This window comes from Polypterus senegalus, chromosome 14 (assembly GCF_016835505.1).
Source record: "Polypterus senegalus isolate Bchr_013 chromosome 14, ASM1683550v1, whole genome shotgun sequence".
NCBI lineage: Eukaryota > Metazoa > Chordata > Cladistia > Polypteriformes > Polypteridae > Polypterus > Polypterus senegalus.
In genome coordinates this window covers 25,994,608-26,021,894 of record NC_053167.1, presented here as the reverse complement: position 1 = coordinate 26,021,894, position 27,287 = coordinate 25,994,608, and the positions used below count along the sequence as shown (strand labels likewise).

Genomic DNA, 27,287 nt, shown 5'->3' with positions numbered 1-27,287 from the left:
TAAGTTACCCTCCCCTCGCTCTTACTTTTTTACCGTTCATCTAATGAATACACTGAGTATGGCTTTACCAAAACAATCATTGATTGCGAATAAAGTATCCATTATTCATAAAGCTTCAATTGGTGATCTGTCTATCTGCGTTAACCGCATATTTTTTCATATGTCTCAAACCAAGGGGATGCGAGGCTAAAATGAATCGAGATGCGCGGGTACATACTTAGTGCATCCCCTCTCGGGAATCGAGCCTCGCAGCTAGAGGCGAAGGCTCTACTATTGCGCCACGGCATGTGGTTTGCCTATTTGAGCGTAGCAGTGTAATTCGTTTTTTGTTCAGCACTCTTTGGAACTGTTGCTTTTTGTCTGCACACTGCGTCAGTTCACGTGAGCCACTGAATATGGTTTTATATGTCACTCGCTTCTAATAGTTTCGCTGCCTTCTTAATTATATAATACATGTTTTCTTCAGCACTTTTTGTAGCTCTTCCTGGATTTCTACGTAATGCGTGATTATGTGAGAGGCGTGATGATGTCACACGAAACTCCGCCCCCCATGGCTTTCGAGCTCAACTCCATTACAGTAAATGGAGAAAAATAGCTTCTAGTTATGACCATTATGCGTAGAATTTCGAAATGAAACCTGCCCAACTTTTGTAAGGAAGCTGTAAGGAATGAGCCTGCCAAATTTCAGCCTTCTACCTACGGAAGTTGGAGAATTAGTGATGAGTCAGTGAGTCAGTCAGTCAGTGAGGGCTTTGCCTTTTATGTATATATATATATATATATATATATATATATATATATATTGTCGAGGATGCCAGGGGCCACGACCCGGCCGGGACGCCTTGAAGGACCGGAAGTGGACCGGGATCACATGGGGGCCGCCTTCCTGGTTGCTTTGGGGCCATGGGTTAAAGGCATGGAAGCCCCACCTGCAGGGGCCCGTGGTCACCGCCAGGAGGCGCTCCAATGCCTTGGGGACCTGTTCCCTCAGCACTTCCGCCACACCAGGAAGTGCCGGGGGGAAGATTAGGAAGCACACCTGGAGAGCTGCCGGGCGATCAGCCGGCACTTCCGCCACGCTAGGGCGCGGCCAACGAGGGAATGCCGGGAGCCACCTGGAGCTCATCCGGGAGAGAATAAAAGGGGCCGTCTCCCTTCATTTGAAGCTAGAGTCGGGAGGAAGAAGGACGAGGCAAGAGAGGAGAGTGGAGGCGGCCCGAGAAGAAGGCATTTGTGGCCAGGACTGTGTGTGTTGGGGTTTGTGCACTTTATTGAACTGGGTCTGAGTGACCAAATAATTGTAAATAATTGTGTAAATAAACGTGTGGTGGTATTTAACAACATGTCCGCCTGTCTGTGTCCGGGTCGACTCCACAATATATATATATATATATATATATATATATATATATATATATATATATATATATATATATGGTCCCTGGCGGGCAGGAGCCCGGCTGGGACGCCCAGGAGGACCAGAGGAGGGCTTGTGCCTCCTCCAGACCGCGAGGGGGCGTCCGTCCTGGTTAAGTTGGTGGCCATGGGTTAAAGGCATGGAAGCCCAACCCTATAGGGGCCCGTGGCCACCGCCAGGCGGCGCCCAGGTGCCTGAGGAACCCTGGAGCCCAGCACTTCCGCCACACCAGGAAGTGCTGAGGGGAAGACGACAGGGGACACCCAAACGGCTTCCGGTGCGCAGCCGGCACTTCCGCCACACTGGGGTGTGGCTAAGACTGAGTGCCGGGAAGCAGCTGGAGCCCATCCGGGTTCCTATAAGAGGGGCCGCCTCCCTCCAGCCATTGTTGGGTGTCGGGTGGAAGTGGACAGAGCTGGAGAGAGGACTGGAGGCGGCCAGGAAAGAAAGGCACAGGACTGTGAGCTTGGACTTTGGGGAATCGGTGCAGAAGGCACTGGGGTTTGTGAGCACATATTTATTGTAAATATTGTAAATAAACGGTGTGTTGGGTGAAACTATGTTGTCCGTCTGCCTGTGTCCGGGTCAGCGTATCACAATATATATATATATATATATATATATATATATATATATATATATATATATATATATATATATATATATATATGAGAGAGAGAGAGAGAGACTACAAAAAAACTAAAATATAACAAAATCATAACACATCCACTATGCCAGGGTTGACAGGGTAAGAGTGCTCACCAAACATCCTCATTGGGAAATCAAATGTGCTGCCTTCTTGTCTCCATGTTTTGACATCTGAGTACTTTGTTGGAAATCACCAATTTATCTAGTCTTTAGCACTTTTCTCTGAAAGATGTGCTGTATACTCTATATGTTGTAACGGTACCACAGTACCATAGTATTTGCTTCCAATCACCTATGCAGGGTGATCAATAAAAAAAATATAAACACTTTCAAAAATGCAATACTTGTTAATTACATATCACATGAACATGTAGTCTAGACTATTTAGAAAGTAGCTGTCAAAGTTTTCCTTGATCTTGCAAAAGTTCAGTAAGTGTTCCAGGTGTCACACAACACATGTCAATCTTGTGCTGCATATCCCCATTATTGGTTAATATGGAGAATACATACACCTTTCAAATATCAAATTTTGAAAAAATAAAGGTACCTATGCAATTTGGTGTGTAGTAAATGTTTATATGATATTTACTTACTGAGTAATACACTTTTACTGTAACCAACTCTTTTTGATTCCTATGACTATTGATGTGGAGAAGCTTTTCCCAGCTTTTCCTATGGCTTTCTTTGGATATGATGCACATAATAAAGAATTGTAGAATTAGTAAACCTGCTATTTTCATTTGGCCAGGTACAGTACATCTGAGTAATTGTGGTCTTCAATGTACTAGCGCCTTGTCCTTGAGTGCCTCCTGATGTGCAACCAGTGCTATCATAATATTAGTATGTGAAGAGAGATACAATGTATATAGAGTGTATCTTACAATTATTTAAATTCAGAAAACAAAATAGGAGATGGATGATCACTGCTCTCTGCCCTCATCACCAGTTACTTTTATTTCCTACCCAGATGTGTAATTAGTCATACGCTTGTGTTCATTATCAAATGATTGCTTACCACAGGCTCTCTTTAAAGAGAATATAAAAAAAAACTTCAAATGTCCTGATTAACATACAAACGTGCCAAAATGATGGACTAAAACTCTAACAAATAGAAAAGTTTGTGCCTTGAGCTACTGACAGATAAGGCAAAAGGACTGACATGTACATAAGTTTACATTAGTAACGTCAATCCTTCAAATCAGGGGATTACACATCTGTCCTATTGAATGAGTGCCACAACAAGACACAGGCCATCAACAATAAAATGGTGGAGAGGGTTAGGAAGACATCATATTGAATTGCTTTGAACGAGGACTGATAAAATAGAATTTCCTCACCTTTTGTTTCAGCTGAAGCAATAAATACGGTGGGATTGAGGACCCTTCAAATCTGATAGGAAGTCTTTCTTATTAGGTAAAACTGGGGGAGAATGAGATCTAATAGGACAAATACTATGGGGGTAAAGTTGGAAAATAGTAGAAGGTGGCAGGGTTCAGATCTTAATGCATTAGAAGGTCCAGGTCGCTGGAGGCAGACAGCAAAGGGTGCAGCTGGATATCTTAACTTGAAAGCATCACATCGAAATATGTGAGATTCTGTCAAGATCACAGGCTGACATGGATTAGATCCCAAAGACTGCAAATGAATTCTTACGCATCATGTTCACTTTCAGTTCACTTCATCACTGCTTGTGTGTAAGCCTTGAAGTAACACATCTTAAAAAGAGCTGCTGATCCACCATCAAAGAAATGGTACTGAGGGAGCAACCTGCAGGTTCTATATCTAAATGGAGAAGAATTCACAGGCTTATAGAGAGCACCCATTTACATGAATGTAGATTGACTACTGTTACCAGGACTCAGTAATACTGCAAGTGCAACAGCACAACAGAAAGTGAACTGGGAGGAGTCCACTGTTAGTCCCCCAGAGGTTAATAGGCTGCAGGTGGAGTTCTGATGAGGATAATAGGGCAAATCATTTGAAGCTGCTATGAATTTCTGCCACTTGAAATGAAGGAGAGCTCAGGTGTCTGGGGTTAAGCACTCATTTTCTTAGACTGCTAGGCAACACTGAAAGACAGTATTCACTTGATGGAAGGGTGGGTCAAATAAAACATCCATGATTTCCACATTGGTCAGCCATGTTGTCAACTAAGTACAACATTTGAAGGCAAGTGGGTATGTTTTGTGAAGTTGGATTTGGGTGGGCAACATGTGAAACAAGAGCTATGAAGAGGAACAGATATTATCAACCAGAATTAAAGCCACAAAAAAGAGGACAAAAATTAAAAAATACTCAAAAGAAAATGCAGAGGCAAAATTTAAAAATCTAAACACAAAGGCTGTAAATACTAAACATTATTATTATATAAAAATTATTATGAAATAATTTAAAGTAGAACAGCAAAAGCCAAGAAGTGTTGTAATTTCTCTTGGTTGCACCAAGGTAAGCAGTGGTCATGGGTATAAGCCCAGGGCAATACCTGGCCTCAGGCTACCGCAGGAGCAATGGAGGATGCTATAGATTGTTATTCCTGAGGTTCTGCAGGAATCATTGATCCCACGTGTTTTCTCAAAGAGTGATTTAATTAGCTTCGACATTTCAGCATCTAAATGAGTCTGAACTCTGGAGGTGAGTCTGGAGCGAAGGACCACTTGCACAGTTTGAGAAAGCGAACAGAAAGAATAACAATCTCTTTTAGGCTTGACTGCAGATAAGAAAGGGAGGGAGCCATCCCACCTGAAAACATGGTATTCTGTTATGTGATGCTTCATTAATTAATTAGCTTCTCTACCTTTTTATTATCTTGTTGAAGCCTATTAGGGTTTTGTTACATGGAGAATATACTTAGACTATTTTTTTTTTTTTAAGTGTATGGGTGTTGCCCAGTTTCATGAATTGTTCATTAGCTTTTCATCGCAACCCTTTGTGACATGTGACATCCTTACAAGATGGTGTAACAGGTGATCATTTCCATTTGATATCTATCTGAGATTCTGGATATCAAACCTAAAATCTACCTTATTTAGTGAATTCTTGTTAGCTTAGCTTTTGATGCTTCAGCGTGTTTTTGAATATGACTTCTGTCTTTTTTATGGGCTGTGGCAGTTTTCTTATTGATATTTTTGGGTTAAAGCTTGGCTTCATTCTTTGACTCAGTCCCATCTTTATATCCCTAAAAATGTTTTGCTGCTATTACCCTCTTAGCAGTACATAGTCAGTGACAGGTGAATATTAGACTTTGCTCTATTTTGGTCCTATGAGATCCTCTTTGCATTTTAGGTACAAGACCCCATGCAAATCCTCATTCAACAGTACACAAAAGTTCCTCTTCAACATCAGTCAGTCAGTTCCAATATGGTGTCAACAGGATTTCTGAGGTTGCTTTTCAGTTGTGCTAGTTGCTAACCAATGATGATACACTGTGCTAATCTTACAAAGGAATCTTGAAATATTTCCCATAATAAGGAATAAGAAACATATGCTGACTTCCTCTACAGAATCCACAGATGTTGGATTGTATGATGGGAGCCTATCCCAGCTAGGAAATGGCACAAGGCAGGAAAGAACCTTGGACAGACCACCGGTTCATTGAAGGGCAAACACACCCACACACACTAGTACCAATTTATCAAAGGCCCTGTTTGAATTACTGTACATAGCAACATGTGACTATTTGAGGCAATATGGAAAGCCCCTAAAGCCCCTATTCCTAAAGTTGAAGCCCCTGAATGATTAGGTTATGACTGAGGTAGACCTACTCAAGCCTGAGATAGGTTGGAGAGGCAACAAAAAGAAAAACTGTCCACCATTGAAAAGAGGCAGAATGACAGCTTGGCTGCTTCTAAACTACTTTAATGCTAATATTATTTTGTTGAAGATCCCCAAAAAAAAAAGAATGAAAGTGTCTTTATCTGATCATACAATGATATGAATATTTGTGAATATTTTGTAAATAGCAGCCATACCCAAGTCCTTGACAGGTAAAGAAGGTTCTTGATGTACAGCTTGGAATCTGCTCATTCTTTTTAAATGTACTCTGATGGAGATACAGTACAGGCTTGAATGCTTGCCTTCACTTCAAAAACAGCAACAAATACCAAAGTGCCAAAAGAATATGACAGAATAAGGGATTAGGAATTCCAAATGCTGCTTTTTGCCTTTCACTTGAAACGCCAAAAAGGATAGACCCAAAAGAAGAAATGCATGGCCTCAAAATGCAACAATATGAATTTTAATAAAATGACACACAAAAAAGCCACTTAATTCTAACTTCACACCCTGCGTCACAAATACAAGCTGACAGTGGTAACGTGTTACAGTTCAGGTCTGATGAATTATTTAGAAATGCCTAGAATAAAAGGCCAATGACTAGTCACCACTGCCTTAATAGAGTGGGGAAGAGACAGCAGTTCAGAGAGAAAGGACTCCTAATACAGTATATTCCCCATGAGATATCTGCTTTATGCACAGAGAACTTTGGACACGGTTAAGTCAAAGAACTCTGTCCTAAACATTGTTCCTAGAGGGCCACAGTGGCTTCAGGATTTTGTTTCTGCCTAAATGATAAACAGAATGGCAGCTATTAGACTCCATCATAGGCTTAATGTACAGCTGTCTTTCAGAGTAGCTGACCATGTAGCCCTGAGGACTGAACACATGTCTCATTATCTCCCTGGAAAGTTCACTGACATCACCAAAAGTGTTCCACCACTGACCACAAGGTCAGTGATTAGCAATTTGCAAAGGATTTTTTGGAGATTGCTCCAAAAGCCTATAATCTCACACACCCTAGAATTGGGCATGATCATCTTCCCTGGATCCTATGCCCTTGCAAAAGTAATCAACTTTCCATTTGCAGCTCAACCAATGACAAGCCCATGTAACTTCCAATCATCCACTCAGTCTTCTGTTCATTCACTTAGGAACCCACCATTTGTGACGATGCGGGTTCTGGCTCCACGCTCCCTTCACTGTTTGGGAGAACTTGAACCCAACACCGTCGATAATGTTACCGAGTGAGCTAGTCAGTGAAGGCCACAAGTAAGCAAGGGGATGGTGCAAAAGTGCTTTTTTTTAAATTGTCATCAAACAGTCAAACAAAAACAGGTGTTCAAATAAAGTGCAGTGCTTTCATAATTGTTCAAATAAATAATCCATAAAAAAGAAACGTGGAGATAAAATCAATAAATAGAACAATCCTTTTAAAACGAGGTTAAAACGTTCGTACAGGAAGCAGTCATTAAAAATCCAACAACTACTATGCCCTGGGTGTCGGCCTAACACCCAGGCTGTCTTCTCAGCTGCCTACGAACGCACGCTTGCTCGCCCGCTTCCTGCTGCACCGACCTGCTCGCTCTCTCGCTCCCTGTAACCTCCGTCCTTCTTTTCATTTCCGATATCTATCCCAACCAACTCGCACTTCTTTTTATTTAGCGAGGGGTCATAGCAGCTGTAGCATATTAGCCACGGGAACAATCACGGATGTGGGCAGTTCCTCACCTGTGCAGTTGGTGAGAAACGTCCACACCGCAGATCGCCCCGTGGCTTGCTATGGCCCAATGCTCCCTCGCTAACCACCGCGAGAGCGGTGATTATTTATTTAAAAACTGGCCTTTGCTAAACAAGCTGTGGACCCGCTATACCACACTATTCCGCCATACATACCTGACAGGCATGTGGTCCGTCACCTTAAACGCAAGTGATGTGTAAATCTACCTAATCTGACAAGGTAATTTTGGAAAAATGAAATGAAAATGTAGAAATCCTGGACACAACAGACAGCAATGCTTATTGATGTTTCACTGTTCAGGCCTTCAATCACTTAACTAAAAAGTGGGTTGGAAAATATTGTGCTCTGTTAATATTATACAAGAGAAAAGAGCAACATTATCAAACAGTCTTTGAGAATATCTCACTCTGTGGGCAGACCTGAAAAGTGATGGAAAGAAACTGAGAAATTGGAAATGGTTAACTGTGAAAAGAAATAGAAATATAGTGTGGGTAACTGAGGTTATTGTGACTTCATTCAAGCTAAAGGCCTGAACTTGAACCTCCTGTAATGCCTCTGCATGATATCATCAGCTGGGGAGCAGAAATATGACTACATGATTCCGGCTAAAGAAACAATATGGTTGACTGGAATTTTCTGTCAGTGTTCCATTGATAGACTAAAAATAAAAATGTTACAGCTACACTTAATTCAACGAACCAAACAAATAAAATAAAAGAGTAAATATGGCTATTTGCAAATGTTTGAGCACCCTAATAAGTCAGAATTTAGTAACACTCAATTTGGCAAAAAGCACAGCTTGTAACTATTTTTGTAGCCAGCTGGGAGTCTTTGAATTCTTGTTTTGAAATTCTTCTCCATTCCTCTTTGCAGCTGTGAGATACTCTTGGGCTGTCTAGTGTGCAGAATGTTTATAAGACCTATCCACAGATTTTCAGTGATGTTCAACTCTAGGGACAGTGAAGGCCTTAACTTTATGTTTCTTGATGTACTTGACACTAGAGTTCAGCGTGTGCTTTGGACTGTTGTCTTGTTGTAGATGCCATCCTTTTTTCAGCTTCAGCTTCATGACTGACTATCTAACATTCTTCTCGATGAATTATTGATAATTAGTGTCATCCATTCTTCCATGGACTCGCACAATGTTTCCTGTATGACTGGCTGCCACATAACTCCAAAGCATAATAGATCCACCCCATACTTAACAGTTGACAAGGTGTTCTTTTTATATGTGCTTCATATTATTCCAAATAATCCTTTTGTGGTTGTGGCCAAACAGTTTGAAATTAACTTCATCTGTCCCCAACACTTGGTTGCAAAATGCCATTGTCTCCGTCAGAAGATATTTTGAATAACTAATATGCTGTCTTTGGTGATAAAACTGCAGGTAAGGTTTCCATCAGGTGGCTCTTTCATGTAAAAGAGGCTGCACAGCAGAGCAGTGCACCACAACTCTTTACTCCTTTAAACCAGTCTGCAGGTCCCTTGCAGTCATGTTGAGCTTTTTTTCTTTGCTTTCCTGCACAGTATACGAGTCATTCCATCTCTCAGTTTTCTTGGTCTTCCAGATCTTGTCTTTACCTCCATGGTTTCCCCTAACTGACATTTTTTCATGACATTACAGACTCTGGAAATTGCTAGCTTCCAATGAGGTAAGCCAAACTAATGACCTAATGAGTTCCAAGACCTTACAACTGAAACATTTGTAAACACCACATTTACTCTTGTATATTTTTTACATTTTTACAATCATAAAATAAATCCATCCATCCATTTTCTAACCCGCTGAATCCGAATACAGGGTCACGGGGGTCTGCTGGAGCCAATCCCAGCCAACACAGGGCAAAAGGCAGGAACCAATCCTGGGCAGGGTGCCAACCCACCGCAGGACACACACAAACACACCCACACACCAAGCACACACTAGGGCCAATTTACAATCACCAATCCACCTAACCTGCACGTCTTTGGATTGTGGGAGGAAACCGGAGCGCCCGGAGGAAACCCACGCAGATCATAAAATAAATATTAAATATAAATGAACCTTTTCATCAAAATGCAATTATTTCATTTGGTTTGCTGTTGAAGTTGTATTCACTATTTTTTGCTTCAAATGTCAACAAGGTATGGTTTTTGGCCAAGGGTTTCCAAATTTTTACATGGAACTGTACACGAGCATCTTTCTTTGTCCCTGACTAAAGTTGGCTATTTCTTTCATTCACCTTTGTTAAATGTTCATATGACTTGTGCAGAAGGTTTTCCCCCTCCTGGACTTCTGATCAATGGATAAACAAGTGACTCGGTCTACTTTGCCACCCCATCTCTTTTTCTTCAACAGTGTGTGATGTCCCAGTGTTACTCAATGTGACAAGTCTACTAGTCTGCTCCTTAATCTGTTACAATTTATAATGCAATAACATTGAAAATCAAACAAGTAAACATATTTCAAATGTGAAAAGGGAGTAGGAACCAAAATTATTGCCACTGCCTCACAGCTCCAAAAGACTGGCATTGATTTCTGACCAGGCCACAGTCGGTGTGGAGTTTGCTTATCTTCTTCATGTGCATTTTGTTTAACTTGTTGTCTAAGAAACATGCAGATTCAGGTAGTTGGTGGTTCAATGTCTTCCTGATGCAGTGGTGTGTTTAAATGTGGCCGGTGACAGACAGTAAAACCATACACAGTTGATTCTTTAAACCTGATATCGCAAGAAGAGTTTTTGACTTTCCGCAACCCCATGTTAGAATAGATGGGTCTGAATGAAGAAGCGAATGACAACATAATAAAGGTGTGTATACATTTAAAAGGTGGAAAATAGAGGAAGAGAGAGAGAAAAAATCTGTAATAGCATGCATTTCAGACCTGAATGATGCCATTTCAAATGTAAATTTAGATGATTGGAAAAACTGAAAAACAACTTTAGTGGCTTTTTGTTTAGGCACATTGCCCACAGTGGATCCAAATTAAGTGATAAAAAGAGAACTTTTAAAACATGGAAATGTTGCATAATGAGAGTGCTGTGCTAAAAATGTTTTAAAAGATCTAGGACACTGAGAACAGGCAGGCTGTAAAGGTTTAATACCAATGCCATGCAGCATTCAGCAAATGTCCTATTTGTCTTGTAATTTCAGCAGCATACAGCAAAACAGAGCTGTGGGAGTCTATTAAGACCTGATCACTAGCAGATACTGTATGGGCACAAAGGAACAGTGATTTGTAAGAAATCTAAGTGCAATTAAATTCACTGTGAACGTTCTGCTATGTGAACGTCTCATTGTCATACTGGGTTAGTGGTGATGGTGTTCATTTCTTTTTTTGGTTTTGTTTTGTGACAGCTCCCTCAGGATGAACTTGAGAATGAGAAAATCTGCTGTGAGAGGAGTGCAAGATTTGGGAAACAAATCAATTTTTAGCAGCTCATGCTACAATAGAGCGCTTCAGCCTGCTTCTGCTTGTTCTTTTATCTTCTGTCTATTTTTAAACGCTCAGATCACAAAGACGTAGACAACAGTGGGATTTTACCTGAATACAGTTAATGAAGAAAGAAAGAAAGAAAGAAAGAAAGAAAGAAAGAAAGAAAGAAAGAAAGAAAGAGTAAAATTATGAATTAGTCAGTTAAAAAAATGTAATACGCTAAGGAAATTGCAACACATAACCAATGAGTGCAATGCTGTTTTCCTCTCTTCCCTACCCTAAAGCTCCAATAATATTATTTGTCTTCATTTTGTAGTAAAAAAAAATTTTCTTAAATGGAGGATACCAGCCTTGGCTTATGGTGCATTCTTCCTCCTTCTCATGTTAATACAAACATATTAGGTATTACATTAAGAAATGAGGAGAGTAACTACAGCAGCGCCACCAAAAATAAACTGAAAAAACCTGAGTACCACAGATTGTCTTCATCTGTTTTTGGAGTCGACAAAACAGAGATTAAAGGGAAAGGAACAGCACAAACTATTTGTGAATCTATAGTGCAGTGGGGGCATGTGATGATCTAAAGAGATGCAGCTTAATGGTTGCAGAACCAATCATGACAGCACTGGGTCAAACAACAATGGATGGGTCAAAAGTCCACCACAAGAGCCCACATATACACTGGAGTCAATTTAGAGTCTCCAATGACCTCAACATGTCTTTGGGGAAGTGGGGAGACAACCTGCACACTAACGACACTAACCACTATACTACCCTCTTAATGGATATGACATTCCCAATTATAATCATTGTCGGCATACTTAAAACTCAATAGGTTCTGCAAAAGAGAAAGCAATGGTGAGGGGTTCTACATTACAAATGGCCGAGGGCAAGGTTTCCAAAGTCATCCAGATGAATTTCCAATTCATAGTCTTAAAAATAAAAGTGCCAGAGTGATTTGTCAGAGTGATGCAATAAAGGAATTACTTTTAGTTCCCAAAAGAACCATCCACATGAAGGATCCAAAAAAAAACCTTTGAGTTAGATCCACATCAGGATCCTTAGATAACCATGGATAGATCCATCCATCCATTATCCAACCCGCTATATTCTAACACAGGGTCACGAGGGTCTGCTGGACTCAATCCCAGCCAATACCGGGTGCAAGCCAGGAACAAACCCTGGGCAGGGCGCCAGCCACCATGGATAGATGTGAATTCACAAATCTGCTACCAATGGGTTCTTGATTTTAAAAGGACTCTTGCTAAGGTAGCCTACTAGACATTAAACAATTCAGCTTTTCCCATTTATCAGGATCCTTTCAAAGCCCAAAGAACCAGTTTCATATGCAAAGAAACCTTCCCAGTACAAAGTGGTTCTTTGCTAAGCTACTGTATGATTCTACAAGAAATCAGACAAGCCAGCCAAGTGCCTTTAAATTAGCATTGTTTTTAAGGGGGTACTTTGCCATCTACATCACAGAAATCTTTCTTCAAGCCTAATTATGATTATCACAAACAGTGTTTGTCAAATTTGGGCCCTGCTGTGGTTTTGTTCAGAACATTTGAGGAGGAAGGTTCTGTTCGTCTCATGGTGATGATTTTGCCAAAAGCACTGTATCAAATTCAAAACTGCTGTCATTACACAGGGCACAGTGCACCTCATTAAGTGTAATTAGTTATTCCAGCAGCATATTGGACATGCAGGACTGTCTGTGATAGAATACCTTGACAGGTTTCTTGCGTGCCTCTTCATTGTTCTCTGCCTCCTCATGCTCCTTGCTTCCCTGGGGCAAGTTAGAGTAGTTGGCCAGGCTGCTGAGGAGAGAAGATACCATTGGACTGGTGTCCATTTCCTCCTACAAAAAAGAAATGAGACAAATTACAAAATGACTCTTCCAAAAAGTGTTTCACACTCCATTGGCTCTCTGCCCTTAATGACATTTCATTTTGCCCCATAGGAGGAGAAATTGGATTGTTCAATCTAAAAACAAAAGCAATACTGAACAGTGCAAAAAGAAAAGGTAAGACTATAAATACAGTTACAAAATGTAATGGTTCTCAAATCCCAGGTAGTAGGCTAATGCCACTTTTAAGATCTGTTTCTTTACTCCTGTGAAAAGGCAGCAGAATGTAATATTTTGAAGATCTTATCTGCTGCTGTGTAGTGTTCCATCCGATTTGCATTTCAAAGACCCAGTGGTTTTCTCACATGCTTCTGTTGAAGGATGCATATCAAAAATGGCCTTATGCTTCATAAAACGAAGACTGAATAATAAACATAGTTTCTATAAAAAGTATTCAACCTTTTAAACTTTCACATTTTATTTACAGTGTATACTTCAATCAGTTAAAACACCTTGATGTTCACTGAACTAATTCTGAGACTTCTCAAACCAGCTGGCTAAACCAGTGATGATTTATGCGTGCCACGTTAAAGCGGAATGACTATATATGTGAACAATTTTTTTGTGCTTTGGATTTGTAATTAAATGAAATAAATGAATTATTGTGGAAAGGTGGATATACCTGTAGTGGGTGTTTCAATTATTTTAATTGAATTTGTGCATTTGAATAGTGCAACTTGTAATTTTATCTCATGTTGGTAAGAGGTCTGTAAATGGAGGTGTTAATTAGATCACCAGTCAAGCACGACCATGTGTTACAGTATATAATGGTGAATGGGTTGATGCACGAAAAGGGTATTGTGTTTTGTTTTTTTTTTTGATCTTTGCGAGCAAAAGATCGATCGCTGGTCGGAAAGGTATGTCGGTATGAAGGAAGGAAAGGGATGCTGACCAACTAAGAAAGATCAGATACTGTGCTGAAGTTCCATGAGGTGGCTGGACTCTCATTGGCTGAGCAGTTGAGCTGGCACGATGAGAGGAGGCTTAAAGTTTGGCAGTGTAGCAGACTGTTGTCAGGGAAGAAGCCAGGAGCAGCGGCATCCAGAGCAGGGCAAGAAGATGTACTGTGAACCAAAGAAGTCATTAGCGGTGAAAATTGGATTTGTGTTATGGATCAATGTTGTGATGTGGGATTTTGCATATAACTTGATAAATGTTTTGTATGTCTTTATTCATAATTTAGGCAAAGCAATGTAATTTAGTGTTACTTTAGTGAGAATTATTCGTGTTTGCCCCCCCCCCTTTTACAACTGTCTCTTTGTAATTTTATGACAGGATTTGGGGGGATTTGTCTTAAACCAGTTTGGTGAGTGTTTCTCTGCTAAAGTGTATCTCCCACCCCCCACACAAAGCCAGGATGTTTAACATATGGTTTGGGGTATCAGGTGTTAAGATGTTCTACTGTATTTCACCCATTGGTCTGAGATATGGCTGTTTGGAATTGGATTGTCTCAGAGGCCTTTAAGTACCATGATGTCCTATTGGTTCTAGGAATTGGAGAGAACATTATAAATGTACATGCTTAACCTCACATTCTCTCTCTAACCAACATATGATGAAGGAGCATCTCTCTTGCTAACCTGTGATGATGAAGACAACACAATGAAGAGCACAGCTCAGCAGCCATATTGAACAGACATGTGGCTGAAAGCTGAGCAACAACGATGCCTTAACTAGAGACATTTTAAGTAACTACGAGTCTGTGTGCCACCTGAATTACACATCACCATTTTATCAGGTTGTATGGTTGCCAACATTCAAATGTACTTTGCATTTTGTTATTATTTATGAATATTATCATTATTACATTATTTTATGTGTAACTTAACTCCTGCTTGTCTATTTACTACATCTAATTGCCTGAGGTTATAGATATAGAAGGGAAGGTGGGGATAAGTTATATACAGTGGTAAGTCTGTGAGATTAGGCATTCTAAGGCTACATATTAATAATACAATAGGGGAAAGTAGAGCAATATATATATATTACTCTACCAAGATAAAACAAGCAAGGATGTGACACTGAAGTCTCTTTCATGGCACGGATTTCAATTAATTATTCATTAAATATTCATTAAACTATTTGACTGCACTATTTTGCACTTATTTGCTGTTTTAAATAAACTGCCATTATGCAGATTTCAAAGTCTTGCCAGTCTGTTCACTTGCTCTTGTCCATCATCGGTTCAGGACTATCGATGTCCTGGAATTGTGAGTGATGCCCATGGCTGCGTGTCCGGGACCTTAGAAACACCCATTTTATAAAAATGCTTGCTTTTGAAAAGGTGATGTCGTAAAAATTGTTGCATGGTAATGACATAAGCTTTTAGAGCCAGGAGCAAATGAGGTAAAATGAAATGGGTGAAAAAGAACAATCAGCTTAACCGATATATAGTAGTGGTCATCTAAAGCCTATCAGGGTAGCATCAGGTATAAGGTAGGAAAAAGTCTCTGATTTTAGTTCATTCCATGATAGCAAACAAAATGTGCAAAGATAAATATCTTTTGTATCTGATTTGTCAGTGATACCCGAAGCATGTCAGGCTGTTTTGAGCAGTACTTTCAACTTTCTTTTATGCGATGTATTAGTCAGTCTAAGACTTTTAATTTCTTTTGTGCATGGCTCAAGATAAATGTAAAGTTGATTGAAATAAATCAAAGCTGTCAGTATGAAATAAATCCCCATTGTGTTCAGCAGCCTTTAGCTGTAATTAAAGCAGTTAGAGGTTATCAAAATTAGCTCTGGGCTTACCTCATATTGCTGCATATTAAACAGCAGTTGCTTACTCATAAATAGCCTGTAACATCACATCTGAACACACACAGCTATACAAACCATATTGAAATGTATGTTTGAAATCAACAAATAATATTTTTCTATGTGCATTTTTTGCTTCTTATTTTAGGTGAATCTATCAAAGCATTCACTTTGTCTGTCTTGGATGGTCAGAATGGCCCCAGAAATTGTGGAATTTCATTATTGTGGCAGCTTTTGCTGCTAATTGAACTTCTCTTTTATTAAGATGGCTCGCTGCAGCCCTCAGTCTGAAATCTCTAAACCTATTACAATAGGAATTTGATTTATTTTCTAAATAAAGCATTTGTGGTTTTTTGTTCATTCTAATTCAGTAGTTTAAGAGTTTTAGGTTTGCTTCTTTTCTTAACTACCAATTAAATGAAAATCAGATCAGGAAAAAATTCCATGTAGACAAAAGTTACAAAGGGATTCTGGCACCTATTTATCTATTTATAAAGTTATATTCATAAATAAAATACTTAAAAATACAAGAGAAGAATTGACAGGTGGTCCATAAAAAAATTCTTTGTTGATTTTTCTGATTTCTGATGCAGCTGTTATGATTAGAGAGTTTTATATATATTTTTTTTATCTTTATAAAATTTCCCGTTACTTATTTTTTCAGTGGCTTTTGAAGTAGTAATGATCCCTATGCATCTTTGTTTTCCTATTGTAATTTTGTTTTAAAATTGTTAATCAAATGATTTGCTTGTATCGTCATTCATAACAGGACAGCATTTTGTTTTGGGGGCAGAGCTCAGAAGTTACATCATGTGACATCTTTGGCACAACCACATATGCTACAAAAAACTCACTGTCTCAGGTTTGTGCACTTTCTCTGGAAGTCTTATGCTAAGGTTGGTTTTCTGGCAAAACAAACGAGTGATTGTGTTACTTACGAACTTACTGGTTTTGAAGAAAAATAGAGTTGATTTATTGGTTTTGACTTGGCTTGTAAGTGATTGGCACATCTTCTAACCCATTGCCCTCTTCTCTTGTAGCGTGCCATTTTTCCACCTCTTTGCAGTACAGCAACAGAACCACAACAGGAATGTGGACCTGGTTAATGAATCTCATGATTTCTTTATAATTAAGAGACTGGTTGCAGCACAAGCCTGATGTCATGGCATTCAGGACTGAGTGATACACTGTAGGTTCAGAGAATAGCAAACAGCACATATCCCCATAATCCCTTTGAGTGCATATGTGTGTCCAAAATGGAGGAGTACCCTCTTTGCTAAATACCTAGAGTTATTTTCACACATCTGCAAGCAGTGAGAATGAGAGTCAATGAAAACCAAGCTAGTGCTATACAGAATTTGCTGTGTGTGATTTTTATTGTATACAAGCAAAATATCCGTGCTTCGCAGCGGAGAAGTAGTGTGTTAAAGAAGTTATGAAAAAGAAAAGGAAACATTTTAAAAATAACGTAACATGATTGTCAATGTAATTGTTTTCTGACTGTTATGAGTGTTGCTGTCATCAAGGATTTGATTTTCATTATTTCTTTCAATCGGGTTCGTATTTGGAGGATGTGTTGTGTTCAAGTTATATTCCGTGTTTGTCAACCGTTGTAAAGATAATAGGTTTCATTCATCGAAGTGTTCACTACCCAAATCGGTACTCGTGAATCTGAGATGTTTAACAGGCATTCCCGGTATTAAGTTGTGGATTTGCCTGCGAATATTTAGCGGCAGCGTGTCTATGAACTTGATTTAAACTTAAGCTTTACACCTTGCTTTCCTATTGATATGTCTACAAAGGCTTGTTCAGAATCAGAGGGTTGTTCCTTTCTTACTGCATCAATAAACAGCTCGTCTTCATCTTTATCTGAGACATCACACACTGCATGCATGGGTTTACCTTTCCCAGTCCTGCAAACTTAAGCGAAGTGGTTCAATTTACCACATTTTTTTACACTGTCTTCCTTTAGCTGGACATTGACTTTTTCCACAGTGTGCTTTGTTTCCGCAGTACCTGCACTTATGAATATGCTTGTATGCGTCACACGCTTCATATTCTTTTGCTGCCTTCTCAATTGTGTGATGCGTTTTTTGTTCAGGGCTCTTTGGAGGTTTTGTTTTATGTGTGCGTACTGCATTCACAGTCAGTTCACGTGAGCCACTCGGAGTACATGCATCAAAGGTTCTCAGCTGTGGTTGTGCTATCTTGTGCGATCTTGCGATGTCCACGGCTTTATTTAATGTTAGTTCAGACAAGGCACTTAAAAGTTTCTCTTGCACTTTTGCTGAGTTTGTGCCAAACACTATTCTACCCCTGACCATCTCATCTTCGTTTGCATAAGCACAGTCCTTCACCAGCAATTTTAACTCCGTTACAAAGTGATCAAAAGTCTCATTTATAACCTGCATCTTCTCATTAAACTTGTATCTCTCGAATATCGTATTCGTCGTAGGCATGACAAACGCCAGCGGCAGTGTGTCTATGAACTTAATTTAAACTGAAGATTTACACTGTGCTTTGTTTCCGCAGTAGCTGCACTTATGAATATGCTTGTATGCGTCATTCGCTTCATATTCTTTTGCTGCCTTCCCAATTGTGTATTGCTGATGGACTGCCATATATGGGCAGGCACTCAATTACGTGGGAGGCATGACGATGAGGGTCACAACTCTGCCTCACACGGCGACCAAGCTGCAGGCTATGGCCTTATATATGTACGTAAGTAGGTTCCAGTTATGACCGTTACACGTAGATTTTTGAAATGAAACCTGCCTAACTTTTGTAAGTAAGCTGTAAGGAATGAATTTCAGCCTTCTACCTACACGGGAAGTTGGAGAATTAGCAATGAGTCAGTGAGTCAGTCAGTCAGTGAGGGCTTTGCCTTTTATTAGTATTGATGTTCATAGTGAATTTGGTATTTTTATCCATCCATCCATTACCCAACCCACTATATCCTGGATACAGGGTCACGATCTGCTGGAGCCAATCCCAGCCAACACAGGGCGCAAAGCCCTTCGTCTCCAAACGTCCAACTTGAGCTGACCCTCTAATGTATTCATTTCCTAATCCTATCCATCCTCGTCACACCCAGTGCAAGTCTTAGCATCTTTAACTCTGCCACCTCCAGCTCTGTCTCCTCCTTTCTGGTCAGTGCCACCGTTTCCAACCCATATAACATAGCTGGTCTCACTACCGTCCCGTAGACCTTCCCTTTCACTATTGCTAATACCCGCCTGTCACAAATTACTCCTGACACTCTTCTCCAACCATTCCACCCTGCCTGCATTCTCTTCTTCACCTCTCTTCCACAATCCCCACTACTCTGTACTGTTGATCCCAAGTATTTAAACTCATCCACCTTCACCAACTCTACTCCCTGCATCTTCACCATTCCTACTGACCTTCATTCCTCTCCTCTCTAGAGCATATCTCCACCTCTCCAGGGTCTCCTCAACCTGCTCCCTACTACTGCTATAGATCACAATGTCATCAGCAAACATCATAGTCCATGGGGACTCCTGTCTAATCTGTCAGCCTGTCCATCTCCATTGCAAATAAGAAAGGGCTCAGAGCTGATCCCTGAAGTAATCCCACCTTCATGTTGAATGCATCTGTCGCTCCTACCACAGACCTCACCACTGTCACACTTCCCTCGTACATATCCTGTACAACTCTTACGTACTTATCTGCCACTCCCAACTTCCTCATACAATACCACAGCTCCTCTCGAGGCACCCTGTCATATGGTTTCTCCAGGTCCACAAAGACGCAATGCAACTACTTCTGGCCTTCTCTTAACTTCTCCATCAACATCCTCAGAGCAAACATTGCATCTGTGGTGCTCTTTCTTAGCATGAAACCATACTGCTGCTCATTAATCATCACCTCACTTCTTAACCTCGCTTCCACTACTCTTTCCCATAACTTCATGCTGTGGCTCATCAATTTTATTCCCCTGTAGTTACTGCAGTCCTGTATATCCCCCTTATTCTTAAATATCGGCACCAGTACACTTCTTCTCCACTCCTGAGGCATCCTCTTGCTTTCCAAAATTCCATTAAACAATCTGGTTAAAAACCCCACTGCCATCTTTCCTAAACACCTCCATGCTTCCACAGGTATGTCATCTGGACCAACGGCCTTTTCATTTTTCATCCTCTTCATAGCTGTCCTTACTTCCTCCTTGCTAATCCTTGCACTTCCTGATTCACTATCTCCGTATCATCCAACCTCTTCTATCTCTTGTTCTCTTTATTCATCAGCCTCTCAAAAAACTCTTCCCATCTACTCAACACACTCTCCTCACTTGTGAGTATGTTTCCATCTTTATCCTTTATCACCCTAACCTGCTGCACATCTTTCCCAGCTTGGTTTCTTCGTCTAGCTATTTGGTACAGATCCTTTTCTCCCTCCTTAGTATCCAACGTCTCATACAACTCATCATACGCCTTTTCTTTAGCCTTCGCCACCTCTCTCTTCACCTTGCGCCTTATCTCCTTGTACTCTTATATACTTTCTGCATTTCTCTGACTATCCCACTTCGTCTTTGTCATCCTCTTCCTCTGTATACTCTCCTGTATTTCCTCATTACACTACCAGGTTTCCTTTTCCTCCTTCCTCTTTCCAGATGTAACGCCAAGCACCCGTCTTGCTGTCATGATTTCTTGCTGGTAACTCTTCACTCCCATCCAGTGCCTGTCTCACCTCCTCCCTAAACTCAACCTTGCAGTCTACCTTTTACAACTTCCACCATTTGATCCTTGGCTCTGCCCTCACTCTCTTCCTCATCTTGATCACCAATGTCATCCTACAGACCACCATCCTATGCTTCTTAACTACATTATTCCCTGCCACCACTTTGCAGTCTTCAATCTCCTTCAGATCAACTCTTCTGCATAGGATGTAATCTACATGTTTGCATCTTCCTCCACTCTTGTACATAACCCTATGATCCTCCCTCTTCTTAAAATACGTATTCACCACAGCCATGTCCATCCCTTTGGCAAAATCCACTATCCTCTGACCTTCTTCATTCCTCTCCTTGACACCATACCTACCCATCACCCCTTTGTCTCCACTGTTTACTTCACCAACATGCCCATTGAAATATGCTCCAATCACCACTTTCTGTCCCTTGGGTACACTGTTCATCACTTCATCCAACTCACTCCAAAAATCTTCTTTCTCACCCATTGCACACCCAACTTGTGGTGCATATGCACTAACAACATTCATCATCAAGCGTCCAATTTCCAACTTCATAATCATTACTCTGCCTGATGCTCTTTTCACCTCCAAAACACTCTTGACATACTATTCTTTCAGAATAATTCCTACCCCATTTTTCCTCCTATCCACACCATGATAGAACTATTTGAATCCACCTCCAATCCACCTGGCCTTACTCCCTTTCCATTTAATCTCTTGCACTCACAATATATCAACCTTCATTCTCTCCATCATATCAGCTAACTCTCTCCCCTTACCAGTCATATTACCAACATTCAAGTTCCTACCCTCAGTTCCACTCTCTTTTCCTTCCTCCTCTCCTCCTGCCTCCGGACACATCTCCCCCCTCTTCTTCTCCTTCTTCTTAGGCCAACAGTAGCCCAATTTCCGCCAGCACCCTGCTGACTAACAGTACTGGTGGCGGTCGTTGTTAACCCGGGGCTTGACTGATCCGGTATGGCAATTTGTATTGTTGTCAAATGAGTGATGAGCAAAAGAGGCAAGTTTCTATTCGAATACAGTTTTTATGACACTGACACTAAAATTAATTTTGCAATTGCAAAATGAGAAACTCACTAAAGAGTTTTTTTTGGGGGTGTTTTAAAGGTTTACTTTTTGAGTATTAAACATGGAATACTGCTTCCTAAAGTCTTGTTAACACTTTTGTGTTTACTGGAGTTATTTTCAGACAGCTGCCTATTTCATGGAACAGATAACACACTGGTAAAATCAATTTTATTTATGTATCTTGTTTTTATCGCTGGAAAGAAGTTTAGAAACTTTTTTTAAAAATAACATGCTGCATATCACCCTCATGAAGACACCAAAACACAGCATTCTGCACATTAACTGTGGTTTTTCCACAGCAAAATGACACTATATGGAAACCTGCGGAGGCCAAATCGTTACCTACCAACCACCTTATCCTAGTTGAGTATATGCATACTTCCTTTGGCAATTTGTTTTCTTTTCTGCAAGAGAAATGTATGAAAATACTAAATGAGAGACAAGCAAAAGCAGAAATTAATACACAAAAATGCTCCCAAAGAGGAACTTAACACCTTTCTTCTTGTTGTGAATGGTATGAATTTTGCTGTAGGTGAAATGCAATTTATTTTCCAAATTTTTTGTGAACGGAAACATTAAGTTTTGCTGTGAATTGAGTTTTGTGCTAATTGTTTTGCTCATCATTATTCATGACTCAACAATCACAAACATACTGGTTGAAAATGGGATCCACAACTTTAAACACTTCTCACTCATAAGAACATTAGTGCTCAGAAAAAATTACCAACATGCATGCTGATTTGTGAAAGAATCTTCTGTAGATGGGTGGGTAAAAGTGAAGGTTTCTTTCTGATGTGATCTCAGCAGTATCTGATCAAGAAGCACAAGAAGTACCAAATGAACAAGAATGGTGGTAGTACTGTAGCTAGGAATCAGAAGCTTGATAATTAGCCATCACTGAGGAAACCGTTAATTCTGTTCTATATGAGATGAATCTTCAGTAAAATATACATTTTCAGCCTGAAGCACAGCTGTACAGTCACGTAAAACACAAAAGCAGATGTAAATCAATATAGCTGAAGAAGTAGAAATTTATAGGTTTAGAATAACCCAGTTAAAGTTCAGATCTAAAACCCACTGAGATATTGTGTCTGAACCTGAAATAAACAGTTCATGCATGAAAATGAATCAATGTCAAGGAGTTGAAAGAATTCTGTAAAAATAAACGCAAAATAATTCTTTAATAGCACTGTGAAAGATGGATCAATACTACAAGAAATCCTGCTAAATGTCATAGGTGTCATTGCCAGTGTTTTGTCCAATGGTACATTATCATCATATGGGCCACTGGGTATTGCAATACCTTTTTTTTAATAAATAGAAAAAAAAAATCAGAAGTTTGCCTTCAGTTAAAGACCTTTTCATTACACTGATCTTGTTCTTTTAATTTTTATTTTGTAATGCTCTTTGTGATGAAATGTTATATGAAATTTTCTACTGTATATGTATAATTGATGAGATGCATCAAAACCAAAATTTACCACAGATGAGAATTACACCATATACCTGTATATAGTATACACTTTACACATAGGTACAAGCATATATATTGTGAGCTTGGGTCCGAACACCATCAGGCTAAGCTTTCCTCCCCTCAAGGGAGCTTCCTGCTCCCGATTCTAGCTCTCTGATTGGAGTGAGGCGGCCCCTTTTATTCCCACCCGGATGTGCTCCAGGTGCCTGATGACAGTCTTAGTCCTAGTGTGGCGGAAGTGCTGCCATTGCACCCGAAAGCACTCCGGGTATCGCTGGAAGGATCTTACCCCACCTTCCCAGGTTTGGCGGAAGTATTGATCTCCCGGGCTGCACAACGATCAGGGCACCCCTTGGCGGTGGCCACAGGCAACATTGGGCTTGAGCCTCATTGTTCTAGCACATCACCAGGCAGAAAAAAAAAACACGGGGAGTGTTTGGGAAGGGCACACAGGATTGGGCTTGTCCCGATGGGGAAAGTGAAGGTGGCTTACTATGATCTCTCGGAAGGGAGAGCTGTCCCCCCACCCATAAGGCCAAGGCCTCAATGAAGGTGAGGTGGCTAAGGTAGGAGAATGGCATTCCAACCCATTCACAGGCTATGGCTCTGTGGAAGTATGTAGGGCAGTGGCTGAAGCCATTCCAAAATACTGCCCTGCAAATGGTGCAGCAGATGCCCTGCTACTTATTGCTCACCAGGCTCCCAAGTAATGTCACCCAGCCAGTCTGGGAAACATTTAAAAACATGAGTGAACTCATAATACTCATTGAAAGCACCAGGACAGCTTCGCTATCTGGGAGGGCAGAATGGCTCTTTAGTGGACGCCAGAGGGAGTATGTCCTAAAGTCTCTGCCCCTCCCTTACAAACCGGAGCCTGTGCCGAAGTCCCTGGGTTTGCAGGCACGCTGCCTATGTGGGAATGAGGGAAAGTGCAAAGAGAGAGACAGAGGAGGTTGGTGTGCTCTGACAAATCCTCTGACGGCCCCGCATACATGGGTGGTAATTTTAAACGGACATAAAACTAAAGCCTTATTCGATTCCGGCAGCGACATTTCCATTGTAGCCTTGCCAGTTTGTGCTACCACTACAGTGGTTAAAACATTAAACCAGTCTAACCTGCATCCATGGAGAAATCTGCTGGTACGGGTCTGCCATCTGTATCAGTTGTGAAGGATCGCTAAAGAAATTAACCATGGCGGTCTTTCCAGACCCATCATTCCCCGTGATACTGGGGCGGGACTGGTCTAATATTAAAAGCAGTTGGACACATGTCACTCCTAAGTCAAATTTGGGCCTAATTACAGACGGAGATGAACTTTCTCAAGGTTCCTACACGCCGTTTAATCAGCTGGCAGAGGGAGACGAAGCAACAGCCCTGAGTGACATGGCAACTCCCAGACCGTTGCGAGCTGATATGTCATCAGTCAGCGCCGAGACAGGACTGGAGAAAACCACGCCCCTTGAGGTCAGCCCTGAACCTTTCTCCATTCTACAATACCAATTTAGAGAGATATCAGCTTCTTTTAAAAGGGAGCAGTGGAATGATGATTCCCTTAAGTTTGCAAAAAATGCAGTCATCCTTGTCAATGGCCAGCGCACTCATCAGCCCATGCCACAGGGTCCTCACTTTGTTTTAGAAAATGACCTTTTGTATTGGATAACAGAGCATGAGGGGGAGGTGCGAAAACTGCTGCTAATCCCACAGACCTTCCAGCGGCAGGTCTGTGAGTTAGCACATGCCCACCTCCTAGGAGACCATTTGGGCACCGAAAAAACTCTGGAGCCAATTAAGCTTTGCTTTTATTGGCCATGAATAAATTAGGAGCTTCGTTGCTTTTGCACCTCCAGTCCAGAGTGTCAATTGCGACAAATTCCTTGGAAGGACCATGCTCCTCTCGTTCCTATTTCCCTAATTGAGGTCTCATTTCAAAAGATCGGGGTAGACTTATTCGGACCCCTAGAACCCTCAGCCCAAGGGCACAAGTATATTTTAGTCCTCGTGGATTATGCTACCAAATATCCCAAAGCTGTTCCATTGCACTCAGCTACTTCTAAAGCCATTGCATGGGAATTGGTAGGGGTCTTTGCGTGAGTCAGGATCCCTAAGGAAGTCCTGACGGACCAAGGGACGCCTTTAACCTCAGAGAAGTTTTAGGAAACAGACAAATTACTCAAGATAAAGCATCTAAAGGCCGCGGTGTATCATCCTCAAAGTGACGGTCTGATAGAGAGGTTCAAACAAATGCTTCGTAAGGTGGTCAGTGAGGATGGAAGGAACTGGGTTCAGCTCCTCCCCCTCGTCCTTTTTGCCTATCGGGAAGTCCCACAAGTCTCAACGGGGTTCTCACCTTTTGAGTCATTGTATGGATGACAACCCCGGGGCATATTGGATATTTTAAAAGAAGGCTGGGAATAAGAGTCACTTCCCCCCACAAACATATTAGAATATATCATGCAATTACGCTATAGATTTGGTAAAATTCAACCCTTCTTTAAAAATCACATGGACGAGGCACAAGCAGCACTGGTCCGATATTATGACTGAGGCACGTCTCTTCAGGAATTCCAACTGGGAGATCGAGTCATGATTCTTGTCCCTACCTCCCACTCTAAATTACTAGCCCATTGGCTAGGTCCGTATAAAGTTAAGGAGAGGAAAGGACTCGTCGACTATTTGGTGAAACAGCCCAATCATCGGCCGACCAAGTGGGTTTATCACGTAAATCTGCTGAAACTGTGGAAAATTAGGGATCCCGATCCCTTCTCTGGTCAGCCCCGCTCACTCTTTGCTCACATGAGTAACCTTAACTTTGGTGCAAATTTAAGCCCCAGAAGGCGATAGGAGCTGGAAACAGTTATCCTGTCCATCCCGGAGGTAGTGAGTGAAACACCCAGGTGGACCTCTCTGATTAAGTACGACATTGTGACAGAACCCAGGGTTATACTTCGAGAATGCCCATATTGCCTTCCTGAGGCAAAAAGAGCTAAAGTGGAGCTTGAGATCAAGTACATGCTGGAACTAGGAGTAATAGAGAAAAGTCATGGTCCCTGGTCCAGTCCCATCGTCTTGGTCAGGAAGTCTGACGAGAGTTGGAGGTTTTGCAATGACTTCCGTCAACTTAAATAAGTCTCACAGTTTGACGCTTATCTGATGACACGAGTGGATGACCTCCTCGAGCGGCTAGGACAGGCTGAATATTTGACCACACTGGACATGACAAAGGGGTACTGACAGGTTCCTTTAACGGACTCCTCAAAGGTCAAGACTGCGTTTAGTATTCCTAGCAGTTACTGGCAGTAAAGTGTCCTCCCATTTGTGTTACACGGGGCTCCTGCAACTTTCATAACACATATAGTGCTGCCTACCTGGATGACGGGGTTATCTTTTCTAGCATGTGGGAGGAACACTTATAGCAGGTGTGACCGGTATTACGAAAATGTTTCCTTGGATTACACAAAGCCAAATATTTAGGCTACCTGGTGGGTCGGGGTACCATGAAGCCACAGTTCATCAAAGTAGATCTAATTTTGAAATTGCCCCATCCACGAACCAAGCAGCAGGTCCAATCCTTTCTTGGTTTAGCAGGGTACTACCATCGGTTTGTGCCTCAATTCTCCGAGAGAGCTGCGCCCTTGATTGATTTGACAAGGAAGAGGGTCATAAACAATGTGGTATGGACTAATAAGACAGGCGCTGCATTTAGTGACTTGAAACAGGCCTTTGCTTCCGCATCAGTCTTGAAAGCACCTAACTTTTCTATACCTTTCATTCTCCAAACGGACGTTTCGGACACAGGCCTGGGGGCCGTTCTGAGCCAGAACGTTGATGGTGTTGAGCACTCCATTATGTTCCTGAGTTGGAAACTGTTGGAGTGGGAGACCAGGTATGTGGCAGTGGAGAGGGAGGCTTTGGCAATCAAATGGGCGACTACACACCTGAGGTACTACCTCTTGGCCTGAGAGTTCACCCTTGTCACGGACCATGCACCTTTACAGTGGATGGTCCTGCACAAGGAGTCGAATCCACAGGTCGCCAGGTGGTTTCTTGACCAGCAGCCTTACAACTTCTCGCTCGTTCATCATCAGAGTTCTCTTCATGCCAACACAGATGCTCTTTCTCGGATTCACAACCTCTCAGTCAGGAACGCCCAACCCGATGGGTCTGGGCTGAGGGGGGACCTTCTCAGACACATGTGCATGGGAGGCAACTAAAGCGTTTTAATGAAGGTAATTCCGAGCCATGTAGCAGAGTGCACTGACTCCTTTTCTCGCTTTTTTATCCAGCCTGGTCCTGATGATATCAAGCCTGCTTCCAACCCCTTTGACGTCACTTCTGGGTCTGAGCCTATTGAGGAAGAC

The 27,287-nt window shown here is 41.3% G+C and overlaps 1 protein-coding gene across 2 annotated transcripts in view; it reads right to left on the bottom strand.

The window, feature by feature from the left end:
- Positions 1 to 27,287, bottom strand: part of slc12a5a (solute carrier family 12 member 5a) — an 820,727-nt gene that overhangs the window by 170,006 nt on the left and 623,434 nt on the right. For both annotated transcript variants that reach the window (XM_039735849.1, XM_039735850.1), the window contains exon 3: positions 12,719 to 12,850. In XM_039735849.1, coding sequence (XP_039591783.1) covers positions 12,719 to 12,850 — 132 coding nt within the window. The remainder of the gene's footprint in view (positions 1 to 12,718; positions 12,851 to 27,287) is intronic.